Source organism: Borostomias antarcticus (genome assembly GCF_949987555.1).
Source record: "Borostomias antarcticus genome assembly, chromosome: 33".
Classification (NCBI taxonomy): domain Eukaryota; kingdom Metazoa; phylum Chordata; class Actinopteri; order Stomiiformes; family Stomiidae; genus Borostomias; species Borostomias antarcticus.
Window position 1 is genome coordinate 2,682,468 of NC_140266.1, and position 17,123 is coordinate 2,699,590.

The window sequence follows — 17,123 nt, forward strand, 5'->3', positions numbered from 1 at the left end:
CATGTTGTCAAGTGCCCCATCAACAGGACAGGACCAGCAAGCCACAGTGGCAGTATAAGAGCTATTAGAGAAAATGTTACCACAGAAAGCAACTTTGCTGAGGGTTAAATAATGGAATGTGAAAGAGTGGCGAAGGTCTTGCGTCTCGTTAATCTTAATTAGCAGTTGTCTCATATCCCCATGCGTATGATATTACCATTAAGACTGATTCCCTGCCAACTAAATTGCTGTATCTTCACTTGGCATAGTGGCCAGATGTCACTACGTCAACGTTTTCCAAGAGCACACACAGAAAGGATATTTCAGTGGTAAATTGGTCAATCTTGTTAACCAGCCCTGAACACAAACAAGCCAGCCACACACATAAGCCAGGCTGGACCTGGCCTGGTTATAGGAGAAAAACTAGCCTACAAACTAACAAGGTGGAAAGTAATTTCGGGGACACAATCACAAACATGATTATTATAATTTGTATTTTTCATTTAAAAAAATATGTATGATGATTAGAAAGATTTGAGCTTGGTCTGGTATTTTATTATTTAATGACGGTTCTTGTAAAAGTTGCTAATTTGTGCTGGAAACACGGCAAAAACGAACATGTGTACCAAATACAAAGTGGTCAAAATACAAAATAATATCGTTAAGACCTTTTTAGTTATGTATATGATAAAAAGACCTGAACCTATAATTGAAGCCCTTTAGAATAAACATTTTACATCAAATATCATGGCTCACTGTGGCGAGTGTGCGTAATTATTCCTCCGAACCACAGGGTGGCAGTAACTCGACTAGAGTCCTCTGTTCAAACCGAGCATAGAACGAGTAGCTTGCTAGCTGTGAAGTAGCGTTGAGCTAACTGATGTACAGTATTATAGAATAAGAGAACTAGACGTGCATATAACACGAAATGTCTTTCTCAGTATTTATGCATAGGTCCTTTCTCTAACTCGTGTTTTTGGTCGCTGTCAACACGCCCAACATGTCTCTTCCAGCTTTGCAGAACACAAGTGTGTTCTACCGAAGGATCCTCTCACTGTTTCCCCAGGACATTAGTCTAGCATTCGCTTATGGATCAGGCGTGTTCAAACAATCTGGAACCAACCAAGGTCAAATGGGGGTAAGTCATTTGGCATTGATTAGTTCAGTCTGAAATAAGTGTATCTAGTCAATGAGCGACATTATTGGCATTGTCACCTCTTGCAACCCTGCTGTGTTGTGACCTCAGCCAATTGGCTAACATTTTCTAAGAGGAGCTATGTTTATCAGTATACTGCACTGTAACTTTTATTCCTGTATTCTATTTGTCCTGCTTTTTGTTTAAATGTCTATAATGACTTGCTTTTTGTTTTAATGCTTTTAATTTGTCCTGCCTTTTGTTTTAAATGTCTATAATGTCTTGCTTTTTGTTTTAATGCTTTTAATGTCTCATGTAAAGCACCTTGAATTGCCCTGTGGCTGAAATGTGCTATATAAATAAACTTGCCTTGCCTTGCCTAACATGAAACCACATATTGCTCAAATGGAAAGACATATAATAATATATTTGGGTTATTTTTGGAACATTGTTTTGGTCAGTTTTACAAGAACAAGGCCTGATCTATGAATTGATTTAATAATGTTCATGGACTGACTTTGTCACTGTTTTAGAAGAACATGCTGGACTTTGTGTTCGCTGTGGATGACCCGGTCACCTGGCACACAATGAACCTGATGCAGAACAGGAAACACTACTCCGTCCTGAAGCTCCTGGGACCAAAGAAGATCAGCAACATCCAGAATGACTATGGAGCTGCAGTCTACTACAACACCTTGGTGCCCGTGGATGGAAGGGTGAGGCACAGCCACTGATACATCTACTACTAAGCACACTTAAAAGCTAGCAATTACATTTCACTGCACAAGTAATACTTGTATGATGTGTATGTGTATGACACCTTTATGACAAGTAAATCTGACTTAGGTTGATCAACAAGTGACCCATCACAAATTTCTAAACGGTAAATGGTAAATGGACTGCACTTATATAGCGCTTTTCCACCTTACTCCGCACTCAAAGCGCTTTACAATGGCCTCTCATTCACCCATACATTCACACACCAATGGCGGTAGCTGCTATGCAAGGTGCTAACCTGCTCAGTGGGAGCAATTTGGGGTTAGGTGTCTTGCTCAAGGACACTTCGACATGTGTACAGCTGGGATTCGAACCACTGACCCTTCGATCATTGAACGACCCGCTCTACCAACTGAGCTACAGCCGCCCTTATTTAATCATTTGACCTGTCGTCCTAACAGACTATCAAGTATGGGGTTATAAGCACAGAGTCGCTGACTGACGACCTGCTTCACTGGAAGACGCTGTACATCGCTGGCAGGCTGCATAAACCAGTGAGTCTGTGTTTGTCTACTCATGATAGGAGATGGGAGACCCATCTGTAGCTGTGAAACGGTACGAGTGTGTTGACCCCTGTGTGTTGACCCCTGTGTGTTGACCCCTGTGTGTTGTTGTTGTTGTTGTTTCCATGCAGGTGAAGATCGTAGTGCAGGGGGAGAACGGGAAGCTGCGCGCCGCCCTGGTGGGGAACCTGAAGAGTGCAGTCAGCGCCTCCTTCCTCATGCTGCCGGAGAGCTTCTCTGAGGAGGAGCTCTTCCTCCAGATTGCTGGTCTCTCCTACTCTGGTGACTAGGACGCGCACACACACACACACACACACACACACACACACACACAGACGACTGTGTCTGTGACTTCACTCTCCTGTCCCTTAGTACCCCTTTCAACTTACTCTCCCACTTACATACTTATGGTGCGTTCGTTTATAACTGGGAGGTGGCAAATTGCGACTTGCTACTAGGAATGATTAAATAAAACACCGCATGAACTCGCACTTCCTCGTCGCAAATTCGGATATGTTTCTCAGCCCCCAGTTGCCGGCTGACGTCAATATCATATCATATCATCATCATATCATTCGCTATAGCTCGAATGCACACAGGTCGGAGGTAGGTATTTTGCCACTTGCGACTTGCCACCTCCGACCACAAACGAATGCACCATTACCCCCACACAAACACTTGAGTATTTGAAATTCGCCCAGTTCATTTCAGCTGAGTTCAGTGGTGAAGCAGCTGTCTCTCTCCCCCTTCAAGGGGATTTCAGGATGGTGATCGGAGAAGACAAGGCCAAGGTTGCAAACATAGTCAAGGACAGCCTGCCGCACTTCAGGATCCTCTACAGCACTATTCTGCAGGAGTGCCCACATGTGGTGTACAAGCCTCAACAGGGAAGGCTTGAGGTAAGAACATTTGGGTGTGTGTGTGTGTGTGTGTGTGGAGGGGGGGTGGGGGGGGGGGAGTGAAGGAGGGAGGGAGGGAGGGAAGGAGGGAAGGAGGGAGGGAGGGAGGGGGGGAGTGAGGGAAGAAGGGAAGGAGGGAGGGAGGGAGGGAGGGTGTGAGGGAGGGAGGGAGGGAAGAAGGGAAGGAGGGAGGGAGGGTGTGAGGGAGGGAGGGAAGGAGGGAAGGAGGGAGGGAGGGAGGGAGGGAGGGAAGGAGGGAGGGAGGGAGGGAGGGAGGGAGGGAAGGAGGGAGGGAGGGAGGGAGTGGAGAGCAAAAAACATGACGGGCAGCAGGGGTGCGCAGGGAAAGAAATTCAGCCCTGGATTGATCCGTTGGGACCAGCCTGTGGGGGTGGAAGGCTGCATATGAGAATAGAAAAATTGCTCACTGATCATCACTGAGCATTTCATTATACATGACAACTGCAGCTTGTACATTACGGCAAATAAATATCCTTGCCATTATGTTATTATTTTCAATTTGTGGAGTATAATGGAAAATGGGGTCAGTAAGTTTCAGAGAAAACGCAGGTTCTCCTCCCACTGTGACACAGCTGAGACTACAGACCCGTTAGGGTTACCCTTCAAATCACTATCAGATGTTCATAGACATTTAAACTCGCTTTTTCGAGGCTCCTGTCTGCTCTCGTCTCCTGTCTCTACATCTGGCTTCTCTCCTTGCTCCCCTACTCTTTCCTCACATCTCGTCCTCTCTGTGGTCTCTCCTCTCCGTGCTCTCTCCTCTCGGTGGTCTCTCCTCTCTGCTCTCCTCCACTGTGGACACAAATGGGCCCAGTCTGAACATGACAAGGTAGTTTCAAAATAGGGCAGGCATGATAGATGTAGCCCTAGTGAATAAGCATGATATAGGCAGACTACACTAATTGGTATTATCCAATAATATTTTTTTCTTGCTAGCTAGCCAAGTTAATCTAAAAGCACAATGTCCTTATGAAAGCAAACTAGCTGGCTAGCTGAAATGATATGGGAGTAGTTATCCTCGCGTGTTCTCAACCGCTTGAAAATAGGACGATACTTTTAACACTCCTACTTCTTCCAAAACTACAGAACGAACTAGAAAGTGTGACCAATCAACCACCATGTTAGGCTAGCTACTCCTACACACTGAACATGTCATGTACCGTAGCGCTAATGTCAGCCTTATGCACACTCCTTCAAATAAAGTGTTACCGATTTTATAAAGTCATAACTGTGAGAACTTTCTGTCAAGATGACCAATAGGCTCTGTGCACCAGATTCACTACTTCCTGAAAGTCAATTGGCTTCTTTATTTCCTGTCCAATATGATTGGATTAAGTGATTAATCAGGTGTGCGCTGGGTCTGCCACACACCTGATTAATCACTTAATCCAATCATATAGGACAGGAAATAAAGATGCCAAGTGACTTTCAGGAAGTAGTGAAGCTGGTGCACAGAGCCTATTGCCCAGGACATGAATTACCCTGTTCTCGCTCATTTCATATATAAAAAAAAGAAGACATGTATTACTTGTGTGCTGGTATCTCTCTCCCAGGTTGATAAGAGCCCAGAAGGTCAGTTTGTCCAGCTGATGGCTCTGCCCCGGACCCTGCAGCAGAGGATCACGCGGCTGGTGGACCCCCCAGGGAAGAACCGCGACGTGGAGGAGATCCTCCTACAGGTGGCCCAGGACCCGGACTGTGGCTCCGTAGTACAACAAGGTACAGCGCTGACGGTTCCTCCGTTCCTTCTCCACGTTCTCTCTCTGACCCCGTTTACACCTCGCATTTAAAATGTGTCTCCTATCGAGATCGTATCTAGATAATGATTTAGCCTGATTACATTTACACCTGGCATTAATACGCGTTTCGATTACCTTCAACCCGATCCGTTTGAGATCCGATCGACTCTGTCCGGCTGACAATCGAACGTCACATCCTGTTTGTTCTATATATTATTACATATTTTCGTCTGACTAAATTGAGAGTAGACTCTTTTGTCTCGTCTGAACTCCAACCTTGACCAGGATCCATTTTAATGCTTTCTTGCTAGCTGCCATGGAAGCCTGCTCCTTGCTGGTCTGGAACCGGCGCGTTCCAACGGCTACATCTTTCCGCCCACGTTGTTGATATGTGGATTAAAAACGCATTTCCATTTACACTTCTATTCAATGTGGTCGAAATGCGTCCCTGACCACCTCCGGAGGTGGTTTGGCCGATCGGATCGCAATCCGTCCTCAAAACGTTTTGGGCGCATTCACACCTGTATTTTCATGTGGTTTAGCACAATCAGATTGCAATCCGATCACCAAAAACGCATTTTAATGCCAGGTGTAAACAGGGTCTTTCATTCCACACATTCATGTTTCTTTTTTTGTTTCCCTTCCCCAGCTTTATGGTCGATAGTGAAGTCCTCCAGCATAACGCAAAGCATCAAAGGCATAGCCACCGCTGGTGAGGTTTACCTACTGGGAAAGTACAGCATGCAGTTACGATGTGCGGCGCAAAACTGGATGTTTCTCCAGACTGATTGTGAGCTCTGTGTTTTGAATATGATTAGTTAGACATGCTTTGTTTTCTGACACAAATCTTCTCGGGCCGTCCACAGGGCTTCTGAAAACGGTGTCGTACAGCTCCAAGAAGCTTCATAAAATGTGGAAGGGCTGGAGGAGGAAGGCGTCTTGATCCTCGGTCCTTGTCTGACCCTTTGACCCTCAACGTTTGACGGACCGCCGCACAAAACCCACCAAACATCTGCCCGATTTGTATCAGTACCATACAGTACTTTGTGGAATGCGTTGTTGACTGTATGGCTCCCCTCACCTTTGAAGAAAGCTCGTCCCTTTTAAGAAAGCTTGTCACTGTGCCTGTTCGTGAGGGTGTGGTAGCTTATACTGCATGTGTGTGGTCAAGTGGGATCTGTCATTTATTTGTGTCATGTTCCCATTGATTTATGAGACTTTGGTGATGCGTGCTCCTACTCATTCGTTTAATAGCCTCTCACCAGGCACCTGTTCCTCACAGAGATCCTTCCTGTTTGATAGGGCTAAATTTATGGAATGGTGATGATTACAATTGAGTCATTTGAGGCTTGTGGACAACCAAGAGGCCATTCTAAAGCACTGACTGGGTCTGTATATAAAGCTACACGCTCAGATCACGCACTGTTAGTGCCTATTAGTTGTTTAATTTATATGTATGTAATAAAGAAACGCTGGCTCTGCACGTGCCTCCACTCCATCTCAGTCGCCTCGAGGGATGTGATGCAGTCTCATTAGCATAATGTATGCAGTCTCATTAGCATAAACTATGCAGTCTCATTAGCATAATTTATGCTGATATCATTGCTTTGAGCCTCGACCAATGGGAGTCCTTCACTTTCACCACCTGCTAGGAAGAGAATTCCATCATTCCTAACATTCTTCCCTCTTCCTCGTTTACGAGGCTGCGAAGTTTCTTCCACGGCGAACATTATTGTTGTTCAGGTGGAAAGGGACGTTTCTTTTTGGCATTTTTATTTGGATTTACGTCCGAGGTTGGTTTACTCTTCAATCCCATCAGAGCGAATATACCGAAGATACCAAAGTGGCGCTTGAAGGTGGTAAGTCGAGGCTATGATGGTGAAAGCTGTTGCAACATTGTTTGTTACCATTTCTGTATTGGTGTAAATAAAGTTTTGAGATCAGAAGTAGCCGTTTGTCAATTTTGTAAAGCACGCGTCATATTAAGCCGAGTGTCCAACCGTTTTATTTTAGTGACCGACTGAGAACTTCACTAAACGACGTGCCTGGGCTACTTGAAAACTAGTATTTTATTTCAGGGATACAATTAAATAAACTAGTCAATAAACATGCAAAATCAAAATCATTCTTTATGTAAAGTGTTAATAAAATGTCGTTATTTTGAAAAAATGCGAGAAAGGTATCTTTGGAATGTTGAGTGTGGGAAGCGCGAGACAGCCACGGAGTGCGCGAGGGTGATTTTATCCATTCATGAAGTCCGCGAGGCGACGTTAGCCTATAAGGCTCTGTGCAACTAAAGCTCAAATAGGAGGTCTACTTAACCCCAGTCTGCCAAGTGGACAATGTTGTGTTGATCACTAATGGTACTTTGCAGAATAGGCTCTGTGCACCAGCTTCACTACTTCCTAAAAGTCACTTGGCATCTTTATTTCCTGTCCTATATGATTGGATTAAGTGATTAATCAGGTGTGCGGCAGACCCAGCGCACACCTGATTAATCACTTAATCCAATCATATAGGACAGGAAATAAAAATGCCAAGTGACTTTTAGGAAGTAGTGAAGCTGGTGCACAGAGCCTATTCTGCAAAGTATCATTAGTGATCAACACAACATTGTCCACTTGGCAGACTGGGGTTAAGTAGACCTCATATTTTAAGCTTTAGTTGCTCAGCTTAGTCACAATAGTCTACACGTGTGGGCCTCCGACTTGTAAGAAAATGTTGAATGTATACAAAGTTTACAGTTGTAAAACAAAGTGTCTTCCCCACTCAGGTTGTCAAGAATGGAGACGCCTTTGGATGTCTTGTCAAGAGCAGCGTCGTTAGTGCATGCGGATGATGAGAAACGTAAGTTTGCTTCTGAGAAGACCTGTTTCCCCCCCTAATGCCTATAGTCCTCTGTGTTTATGCTCTCTGAACGTGCAAGGTGTTCTTGTTAATCCAGGTGGATAGTCAGAGATGGGCATAGGCTAGTCCTGTAATACCCTTCTGAATACTTAGTACACAATAAGTCCACCTGGATCAAGACGTTTGTCCTCTGCTCTTCTCCCATCTTTGTCATCAGATAATCTGTTTTTAGGGTAGACTGCCGTCATGGAAATGTACTGTAGCAAGGAGAGGCAAATGAGGATAACCACCACCAACTGCCATTTCCCTATTTGAATACTCAAAAGTTCACAAGCATTGAAAATATGTCAAAGTGGTGATTTGGCACATGAGGGCAACAGATAACGAGCATACTGTGCACTATGTGGGCCTATTAAACACGGGCTGATGTAATCTCTGTTGGCTGCAGCGGTTCCATTCCTCTCAAGTCAGTAGCAGGATGAAACGGGCTGGAAGGACTCCAGGTCTGGCCGCCTTGTCCGACTACTCGCTTCAGATGAAACACCGGGTCCACAAACCACCCCTGGCACCTACCCTAAACACCTTCAGCTGACCTGAACTGTTTGAATGCATACATATCAAGCACAGTGGAAGTACCCTGTCCAATCCCTTTTCAGATCTCCACTATAGTAGCTAAAGGAAGGTGCTAGTTGTTAGTGGAAATGGTCTTGTGTTTATGGGCTAACCCCTGCAGTCACTCCCTCATGTCTGCCTCAACACATAATCACGCCTGATTTCTGGCTGAAGGAAAATTCCTTCCTAGATTAAGGAGGGGGAAAAAAACGAGGCCAGTCCCACCCAGCAGGCGACCGAGTCGGAGTGAAATCTGTTTCTCTATCACTGCCGAGGAGGAATCACTTCTGTGTTCAAAGATCTGCGATAATCGAGCTGCCGAGTTCAGGTTTGTTTTATTTGTGGATTAATGCACCACAGCAGGAAGAGTTTGTCCTCGTAACTTTGTATTCACTTGCTTTCTTCTGGCGAGGGGCATTTTTAGCTGTTTGACCTTTGACCTCTGTAGTCGGCGTCCCGAGGCACTTGTGAGTGCGGCCCCTGTTAGACTGAGAAGAGCAGCACACACTCTGGGAGAGATGTTTAGGTGCTGTGTTCTGAAACGTGTAAGAGAACTTTTCTTGGAACTTGTGCGCGCATGTTTGTTTGTGTGTGTGTGTATTCATGTAAAGACTTACTTCTAACGGTGGCTGTTTCTCACAAGAAGGCCATGGTATTCCTCTTGCCTACCTACATGCTTCTGGAACGGCATGGATACACCCCAACCCCCCCCCCCCCCCCTCCCCCGCTCTCCAGTCCCCTGCTGGGTTTTTGTTTCTTCAGGGCTGATGTCACTTTTTGTTTTGGGTCATGCATGCCCTCTTTGTCCAAACACAATACACCCTAACCTGTTTCCACAATAGTTGGCCAGAACCAGCCGGCCCCAGAAGCTCCGCCTGCTCGTCTGCATTTATGACAAACCTTTGGAGCTCACACTTGCTAGAACACTCTACAGGGAGAGGCTCTTGGAACAGTCCACGGCTCCTGGCCTAGGAAACCTGGCCCATTGGCCCAAAAGGAAAACACTGACTCAGAGCTACCCCTAGGAATGTAACCAGGAGCTGGTTTTCTACCCTTATGCCCTAGAATACCCCTGTAGATTCCACCTGTCACTGTCCCGTTTCACACATAAGGACTCCCGTGAATAGTTGAGTTGACTAATATGTTTGTTTTGGATCCCAATTAGTGGTCGCAGAACGACAGCTAATCTTCCTGGGGTCAAAACTAAAGATAGATGGGCACATGTTGCAAAATCTGCAAACGCTTTTTCTGCAATACTGTTTTCCCAGGCCCAGTTCAGTCGTGTGTTTGGGTAACACCTTGTTTCTCAGCTAGAATATGCACGTGGTTCGAACCAGGACAGGACAAGATAAGATGATAATTCCCAGCCCGTTACACATTCATAAAAACAGGCTGATGTATCCGGTGTGAGCGGAGTATCGGCGGCGTTGGTTTTCAACAGGAACCGCCCCCAAAACGAACGAAACCGCCGCGGCCGGCGCTCTCTGTCCCCGATCCAGGCGGGCAGCCTGCGTCCGGTGTGTTTGTGTCGAACAGTACTTGCGTGTGCCGAACAGTACCCCTCCCCCCCCCCCCTCCCCCGCTGCTCCTGAGCACCTGCACGGCAGACCAAACAGGAAGCTGACCTTTTGAGGCGAGTGGGGGGAATTTTCTTTTCTTTTGCCCTCTTCCGTCAGACCGACCTTTCCTTTCCTCTCCTCTCTTTTGTTGTCGTTTCCATGGCATGTCCAAACACACGGTTTTCCCCGGCGCCGCGCGGGAGCGGCCGTGTTCGTGCGGGCCCAGGGTGACGCTGCGCGGGAGCGGCCGTGTTCGTGCGGGCCCAGGGTGACGCTGCGCGGGAGCGGCCGTGTTCGTGCGGGCCCAGGGTGACGCTATCCGTCTCCAGAGGAGCCTGTATTTGGGTCAGTCTCGCTTTTCCCTGTGGTTTGGGTGAGACGTTCGGGGAGGGGCAGAGGTGTGAGCCCAGTGCCTGAGGGGGGGGCGGGGGGGTTTGGCGTGGGGGGGGTCGTAGGTTCACTCTGGCGTGGGAGTGTCCTGTCTCCGTGCCTCGGCAGCTCTTTGTCACTACAGCACAGATTGCGTTACAGCGGCGCCGGGCTCAGGTGGCCTCGTAGGGTTACATCTCCCTGCCACGCTGGTCTCAGGTCAGTTTGCGGCTTCTCTTCAAGGGGTTTAAGAGTGTTTTTTGGGAGCGTGCTGATCCTAGATCCAGAACAAATCAGGGCTGTGTAGCCACGGGTTCGAGCAGGGTTGTGTAACTGCTCCCTTTTTGTACTTATGTCATGAGGCTCACATGTCCAGTGTTTTCACAAACACCAGGTTGTCATAGGAAGTGTTTCATAGGATCTTTAAGCATGAGAACATTCCAGAAGGTGATCGTTGTGTAGACAAACGCATGTACGGCGGTAGGCCCACGCACACACGGCATTCACACGTCACGGTTCACGTACCGTTGGATGTTTTAGAACGAAGGAGAACTTTCCGTCGGGGTGAAGTGACTAAATGAAACCTCGGTTGAGCAGCCTAACAACCAAACACCCAGCCGACCTCCCCTCCCCCTCTCGGCTCCCGGGGTCGGGCCTTGGAAAGGGCCGGCGGTCGGTAATTAAGAGCACAGACAAACGTGGGTCAATCCTGGCCGTAGGTTCACAGGTCAAGGGTTGCCGGGTCGGGGTGCCTTTTACGGAAGAAACAATCAGCTAGGGTGTTTAAAAAAAACAAACTGTTATTGTTTTTCATTATTTTTTTAAATATTTTTTTTTACTCCAGTCTGTTTCTCATCACTCACACACTTCAGAGCCTGCTACCAGGCTAATGGGCTCGCTCGCGTTAGTGAATGCAAAGAAGCTCAGGCATTTCATCTCTCCCTCCATGTTTACCATAGCTACAGCTGTAACTCTCTCACAATAGCGTACGTGAGGATTTCGGCCCACGTTTTTTTTGTCAGCGAGGTCCCGTCGTGACACATGCCAGCCTGTGCTTTTGAGATATCCTCCCTCAGAGGTATGCCGCCTGTGGATGCCGTTCATTTGTTGTTGTTCTTTGATAGACATCGGCATAGCTGCCGCTGAGGCGAAGAAGCCCCGAGTCAAAGCACTACTGGAATTGGAATAACCCGGGTGATAATGAGACATTCTGCACGGTAGCACGTCTGCTGACGTGTCCGACGTTTTCTGTTTTGTTTGTGGTGTAACGGTGTGATAGATAGTGGGGTCACGCCCTCTGTGAGTGGAGCAGCGCTGGCATTTGTGATAAAGCGGCGTCGATGTCATCGGACCGGGGCCAGGACCGCCTCCAGACGCTGGTTGTCACGACTGGAAGGGTGAGACCGACGGTGCGCAGGACCACGGCCAGAAGCTGAGCGTTTCACTCAACTGAAGGGACCTAACAATAAAGAGATCTGGAATCATGGCTACTGTTGCACTGTGGGTAACACCCCCCCCGCCCCGCCCCCCGGATACCTGCCTTACCCTGGCCGTTATGCAGAAAGTACATAAATGGACAAGGATCCATGATATAGGTCGCTCTCCTCGTCCTCTTTCTCTTTCTCTTCTCTCCGTTTCCATCCTGTCTAACAATTGCTGGCCGATATTTTCGGGGTCTGGAACACGCGCCCACAGGGCCTCTGGGGTTTGACTGCGAGATCCTAACTGGCCACCCAGCATCCCTGGAGGCCTGGCACAGTTCTGTCTGCCCCCTCGAAGGACACCAGCACGTCCAAGACGATAGACCGCAGGGCCTCCGAGCCACACTCCGGTGCTCCCCGTAGGACGGAGTTATCGTAGGGCCGTTCCTGAGCTTATAAATGTCGGATCTAAAAGTAGCTCTACACTCCCTTTATTCTGTCGAGCAAGTTTTCCTGGTGCAGTGACCTTTAGAACGCAGCAGTTACTAAGCAGGAAGCATTCCTAACCGTGGCATGGTTTTCTGCTCGACAAATGACACCGATTTGCATGTCAGCTGCAGCGGCCTGCGCACCGTACCTGTAATAACGCACGTTTATCCGAGCTGTAGCGGAGAGAATCGCGAGGATCTCTTCCTGTGTTCTCGATACGTTTTTGCCTTTACTGGTTTCAAGGATTTCAGGGGAAATGTGGATTGAACTGCACAGAAATTCTTGATTTCAGGGGTCATCTGGGTTTGCCGTGGCCCAGTTCCCCCTCCCCTCCCCCGGGGTCAGAGACGGGCTGCGAGCGGGTCTGAGGACGGCTGGCTCAGCCTGACCCCGCGCGTTGACCCCTGAGGACGAGGGGTCAGGCGGGGCGTCGTGCACCCGGCTCACCGTGTCACAGAGACGAGGAGCAGCGCTGGAATGCAGGACTCGCACCGTTCGGGTCGGGTCGGGTCGTCTGTGCGAGACGGGGCTCTGCTGATTCAGCGTAAACCATGAGAGACCGTACAGTAGACGGAGGGCTTCGTGTTGTTAGCACTAATATAGTCATATATTCATATTCTAATGTAGAATCTAAAGTTTAAAGGGCTCGTTGAAGGTTGTTTCTCTACCGTAGTGCTGAAATGTTCCTCTCCACTACTACTGGTGTGTGCTCATCACACACACACACACACACACACACACACCCCTCCTCCACCCCCCAAGTAGGAAATATCGGGTTACTTTTCCAAAACAATGAAAACAACATGTGATCCTGACTGTGGAAGCAGAGCTGTATTGTAGTTTCATACCTTTGTGGGACCTTTGTGTGTGTGTGTACGTGCGTGTGTGTGCGTGAGTGTGTATGCATGTGTGTGTGAGGGAGTAACCTTTCCTAGCAGGGATTGCCATACACATCCTCTGCTTGCCGGTATCCCATAGCACTTGCGTAACGATTCAATTCGGCGCCAGAGCCGACGTAGCAGGAATCGCAATGTAAATATTTCACAGAACCTTTTTTTCAGGGGTGAAAGAGTGAGCTGGCTTTTACAAATACATTCGGCGATCTTCTAACCTTCGCCGCGAGTGCGTATGATATGATATTGCTCTAGAGAGATCCGAGATCTTGACCTCGCCAGGAGCAGCGTGACCTCCTGGTGGATTGTGTGACCCCTGTGTGAATGCCTGTCCTGGGTACGTGTGGCTGGAGAGTGTCCCTGAGGAGGAGGCCTGGCGTGCCCCACTGCTGTCACTGTCACCGCGCGCTCTGTAGCTTTATTAAAAAGCCGGGCGTTGAAGTCAGTCGCCCTTGTTGTTGTTCAGACACACCTTCTCCCGAGAGGCGTCTCAGCCTGTTCAACAGGAAGTAGGACTCTACTCCTAACAGGGAGCTACGCTGTTTCTGTCTTTTCATTTCAAACCTTTATTTAAACTCGTGGGGCAATTGAGGTTTCCCTCATTTCCAGTGCCGACGAGCTCACAAGCAAACACAAACATCAACAAAACATAAGCAATTTACAACAATAATACAATGTCCATTGTCTGTCTAATATTACTAAGGCAGAGATCTTCAACCGGACCCCTAGGGGTCCTTTGAGGTACTGCAGGGTGCAGTTGTAGATAATTCAAGATTCAAGATCTGTTTATTAGCCATGTATAGGGTTCACACATACTAGGAGTTTGACTAGGGATAAGACATACGCTGTTGCAGACGACAGGACAACGTGCAGGACCGGACCGGACCGGACCGTGCAAAGACATGACAGTTCAAAACAGTACAAAAGACGGTGCAAATGCAAAATGCAGAATACAAAAGTGGCGCAAAAAAAATACGGTGCAAACAAATGACGATATACTGTAAAAAAAAAAAAAAAAAAAGGCACAAAAAAGGAGGCACAAATGCAATCTATGTTCTATATACAAAATGCAGTGTTGTGAGTGTATGTACAGTGTGTGTGTAGTGTGATAGATGAGCGATGTTATATGTATACAGTGCAGTGTGTGTGCCGTTGTGGTATGTGGATCAATCAGAGGTCGTGTGCAAGTGGTGAGGGGGTATAGAGTCAGGGGGGGGGGGGGGGTCATCTTGGGGACAAGCCGTGTTGATGAGTGATGGCCGTGGGGGAAGAAGCTGTTTTTGTGGCGCGTGGTCCCTGTCCTGATGGAGCGCAGTCTCCTGCCAGAGGGGAGTGGGTCAAAGAGACCGTGACCAGGATGAGAGGGGTCAGTCACGATCTCTCTGGCCCGTTTCAGGGTCCTGGAGGCGTGCAGGTCCTGTAGGGATGACAGTCTACAGCCAATCATCCTCTCAGCAGAGCGGATGATGCGCTGCAGTCCGCCTTTGTCTTTGTCTGTTGCGGCTGAGAACCACATGGTGATGGAGGAGGCGAGGAATGAGGATGAACTCGATGGTGGAGATGGAGTAGAGGGGAAAGAACGCAGTGGGCGGAGCCTGTGCTGATGGTCCTGGAGTCAGAGATGCGCTTGCGCAGTTTCACGTGCTGCTTCCTGTCAGACAGGAAGTCTCTGATCCACCTGCAGGTTGGGTGGGGCACGCGCAGCTGGGAGAGGGGAGAGCACGCCCTCCAGAGTGAGCGGGAGGATGGAGGAGGAAGCAGAGCTGACGTCCACAGAGCGCCTTTGACCCAAATGTCCAAGATTTCCATGGTAGAAAATTGGGTATTAAGTCTGCAGGGGTTGACTCTGTTATGTTCATAAGTTCCTCTCTGGTGAAGAAACTGCCGGTTTTATCGGAAAAACACAAAATTACACGAAAGAACAACACATAACAGCGCAGACGAAAACACCGGGACTGTCGTAATAATGCAGTTTTTTTTTCTGATTCTGTCCTTCATCACTATTACTCACCGCTTGTCATTGAGGAAGGTTGTAAAACTGCTTTTATAGACTTGTTGGCTTGTTGGCTGTGTTCTTTGTAAAAACATGTCCCTCAGTAGAAAAGTGGAATTTTACAGATGTGTTGCATAATAATTAATCACCTTAGCGTGGTTGCTCAACTCAAGAGCAGGTTTTTACTGTGAACAAAGTGACCCTTTAACGCCTGTATTCCACTGTGGGTGAATTGTGTATTATCATTCAACTGCCTAACTCAGTTGTGCATGTCAGAGCAGAGCCACTGTGGGGATGTCATGTGTGGCTCTCTAACCCTCGAACACAGGTCTGGACAGAGGGACACCCTTATTAGTTCTTCCACCTTAGACTGTGCTTGGCAGTATTAGTGTTGTACAAGTTTTGCATTTGATTTCCAGTATCACTGCAATGTGACATCAACAAATGACAATTATTATATTATCAAATTGTTTGATATCAGGGTTCAATAACGTAATTACTCGATTAAACTCTGTTTCTGTTCTGAAGACACAACATGGGAATAGATGTGAATAATGAATATTATTTAATAATCATCTATTCACATGCTGTAGGGGCTTATGCTTGTCACCTTGTACTAACAGGTTATTCTACTAGTGCATCTTTTTGCACATTGATTCAACTCAAACCAGTTGATGGTCCAGTTGCTGGTCCAGTCACATTGTGTTGACTGAGCCAGTCCAATTATCCTGTTTGTGGGCCGTCGCCGTGCCCTGAAACTACCCACCATGGAAGACAATGGATTAACCAGCAGCTGTCTGAATGGGGACACTGTTCTAGCTTGGCGTGGATCGTTCTTCTGAGTGTGTGAAATATGAGACAATGGCTCTTCAAAAACCAATGAGAACCATTTTCTTTGGTTCTGAGAGGAGGGAGGGAGGGAGGGGGGGTGGGGGGAGGAAGAGGGGAGGGGTGTGTTGTGAGGGAGAGGGGTGAAGTCCTCGGTGTGAATAGAAGCCTCTAATCCCATTTACAATCGAGAGGGAAGTTAGAAGGAGGATCTGTAATCTCGCTGGTGAGAGAGATCAGTTGAAAACCATGGCATCAGGCCTGAATGATCCTTTTGCTGCACTGTCTGGTGGCTGAGAAGGGTTAAAGGTAACAGGGTGTAAAGCTGCTGAGTTGTACCACAGCAGTTTAAATCTCTCTCTCCTTCCTCGTTGCTGTTTCAGCACGGTTGCCAAAGGCAATATTTCGTGGCAGGTTTTAGTCGATTTTTTTCTTTGGAATTAAAAGGAAAAGATGTTTTTCTTGAACATTCATAACATTTGATAGGACCAAAAGCCTCACAAGCTTGTGAGATAAATGAACTTGGCACAGTTGCACATGCTACGTAAACATTTATTTTACTTGATAAAAAAAAAGTACTGATACAAACACTGGGTGACGGCGGCCCCTCAGTTCAGTGTGTGTTCGCCAGGCCAATCAGGGGGCAGAACCCCAGCCAACGCATGGAGGCTTCTGATTGGGGCCTCGCCACCATGGCAACGTGGCCCTATGCACGGGCTCTCGTACCAGCCTGGCACGTTTGGCTTTTGCCTTCTTAACTGATCCTTCACACTGGTTATTTTAATCAGAGAGGAAAAAGCTACTGATCCTCAGGCGTTCTGTTAATATTTATACACCTGTGTTGACTTAGAGGTGAAGGACAGACATTTTACTTAAGGGGTTGTTGTGGAGAACTGGATAAAGCCGTTCTCTGCTGTTATGTCATTTTAAACTGTACCTTTCTGATAGAATTATTACTAGGCACATTCAATCAATCAATTGATTGTTTGATTGATTCTCTGCTGTTATGTCATTTTGATTGATTGATTCTCTGCTGTTATGTCATTTTGACATTTTAAA

The 17,123-nt window shown here is 47.4% G+C and overlaps 1 protein-coding gene across 1 annotated transcript; it reads left to right on the forward strand.

Moving 5' to 3' along the window:
* The first annotated feature begins 972 nt into the window (after positions 1-972).
* On the forward strand, positions 973-6,936 carry tamm41 (TAM41 mitochondrial translocator assembly and maintenance homolog). Its single transcript, XM_084460666.1, has 8 exons — positions 973-1,117; positions 1,648-1,830; positions 2,293-2,385; positions 2,526-2,676; positions 3,148-3,293; positions 4,868-5,033; positions 5,703-5,765; positions 5,920-6,936. Exons 1-8 carry the CDS (start codon positions 980-982, stop codon positions 5,994-5,996), a joined length of 1,017 nt encoding a protein of 338 aa, XP_084316792.1. The 5' UTR covers positions 973-979; the 3' UTR covers positions 5,997-6,936.
* The last annotated feature ends 10,187 nt before the right edge of the window (positions 6,937-17,123 follow it).

Coding starts and splice junctions, on each gene's coding strand:
- tamm41 (XM_084460666.1), top strand. CDS start 980: ATGTCTCTTCCAGCTTTGCAGAACACAAGTGTGTTCTACCGAAGGATC. Junction 3,294..4,867: donor CTCAACAGGGAAGGCTTGAG/GTAAGAACATTT, acceptor TCTCTCTCCCAG/GTTGATAAGAGCCCAGAAGG. Junction 5,766..5,919: donor CAAAGGCATAGCCACCGCTG/GTGAGGTTTACC, acceptor GGCCGTCCACAG/GGCTTCTGAAAACGGTGTCG.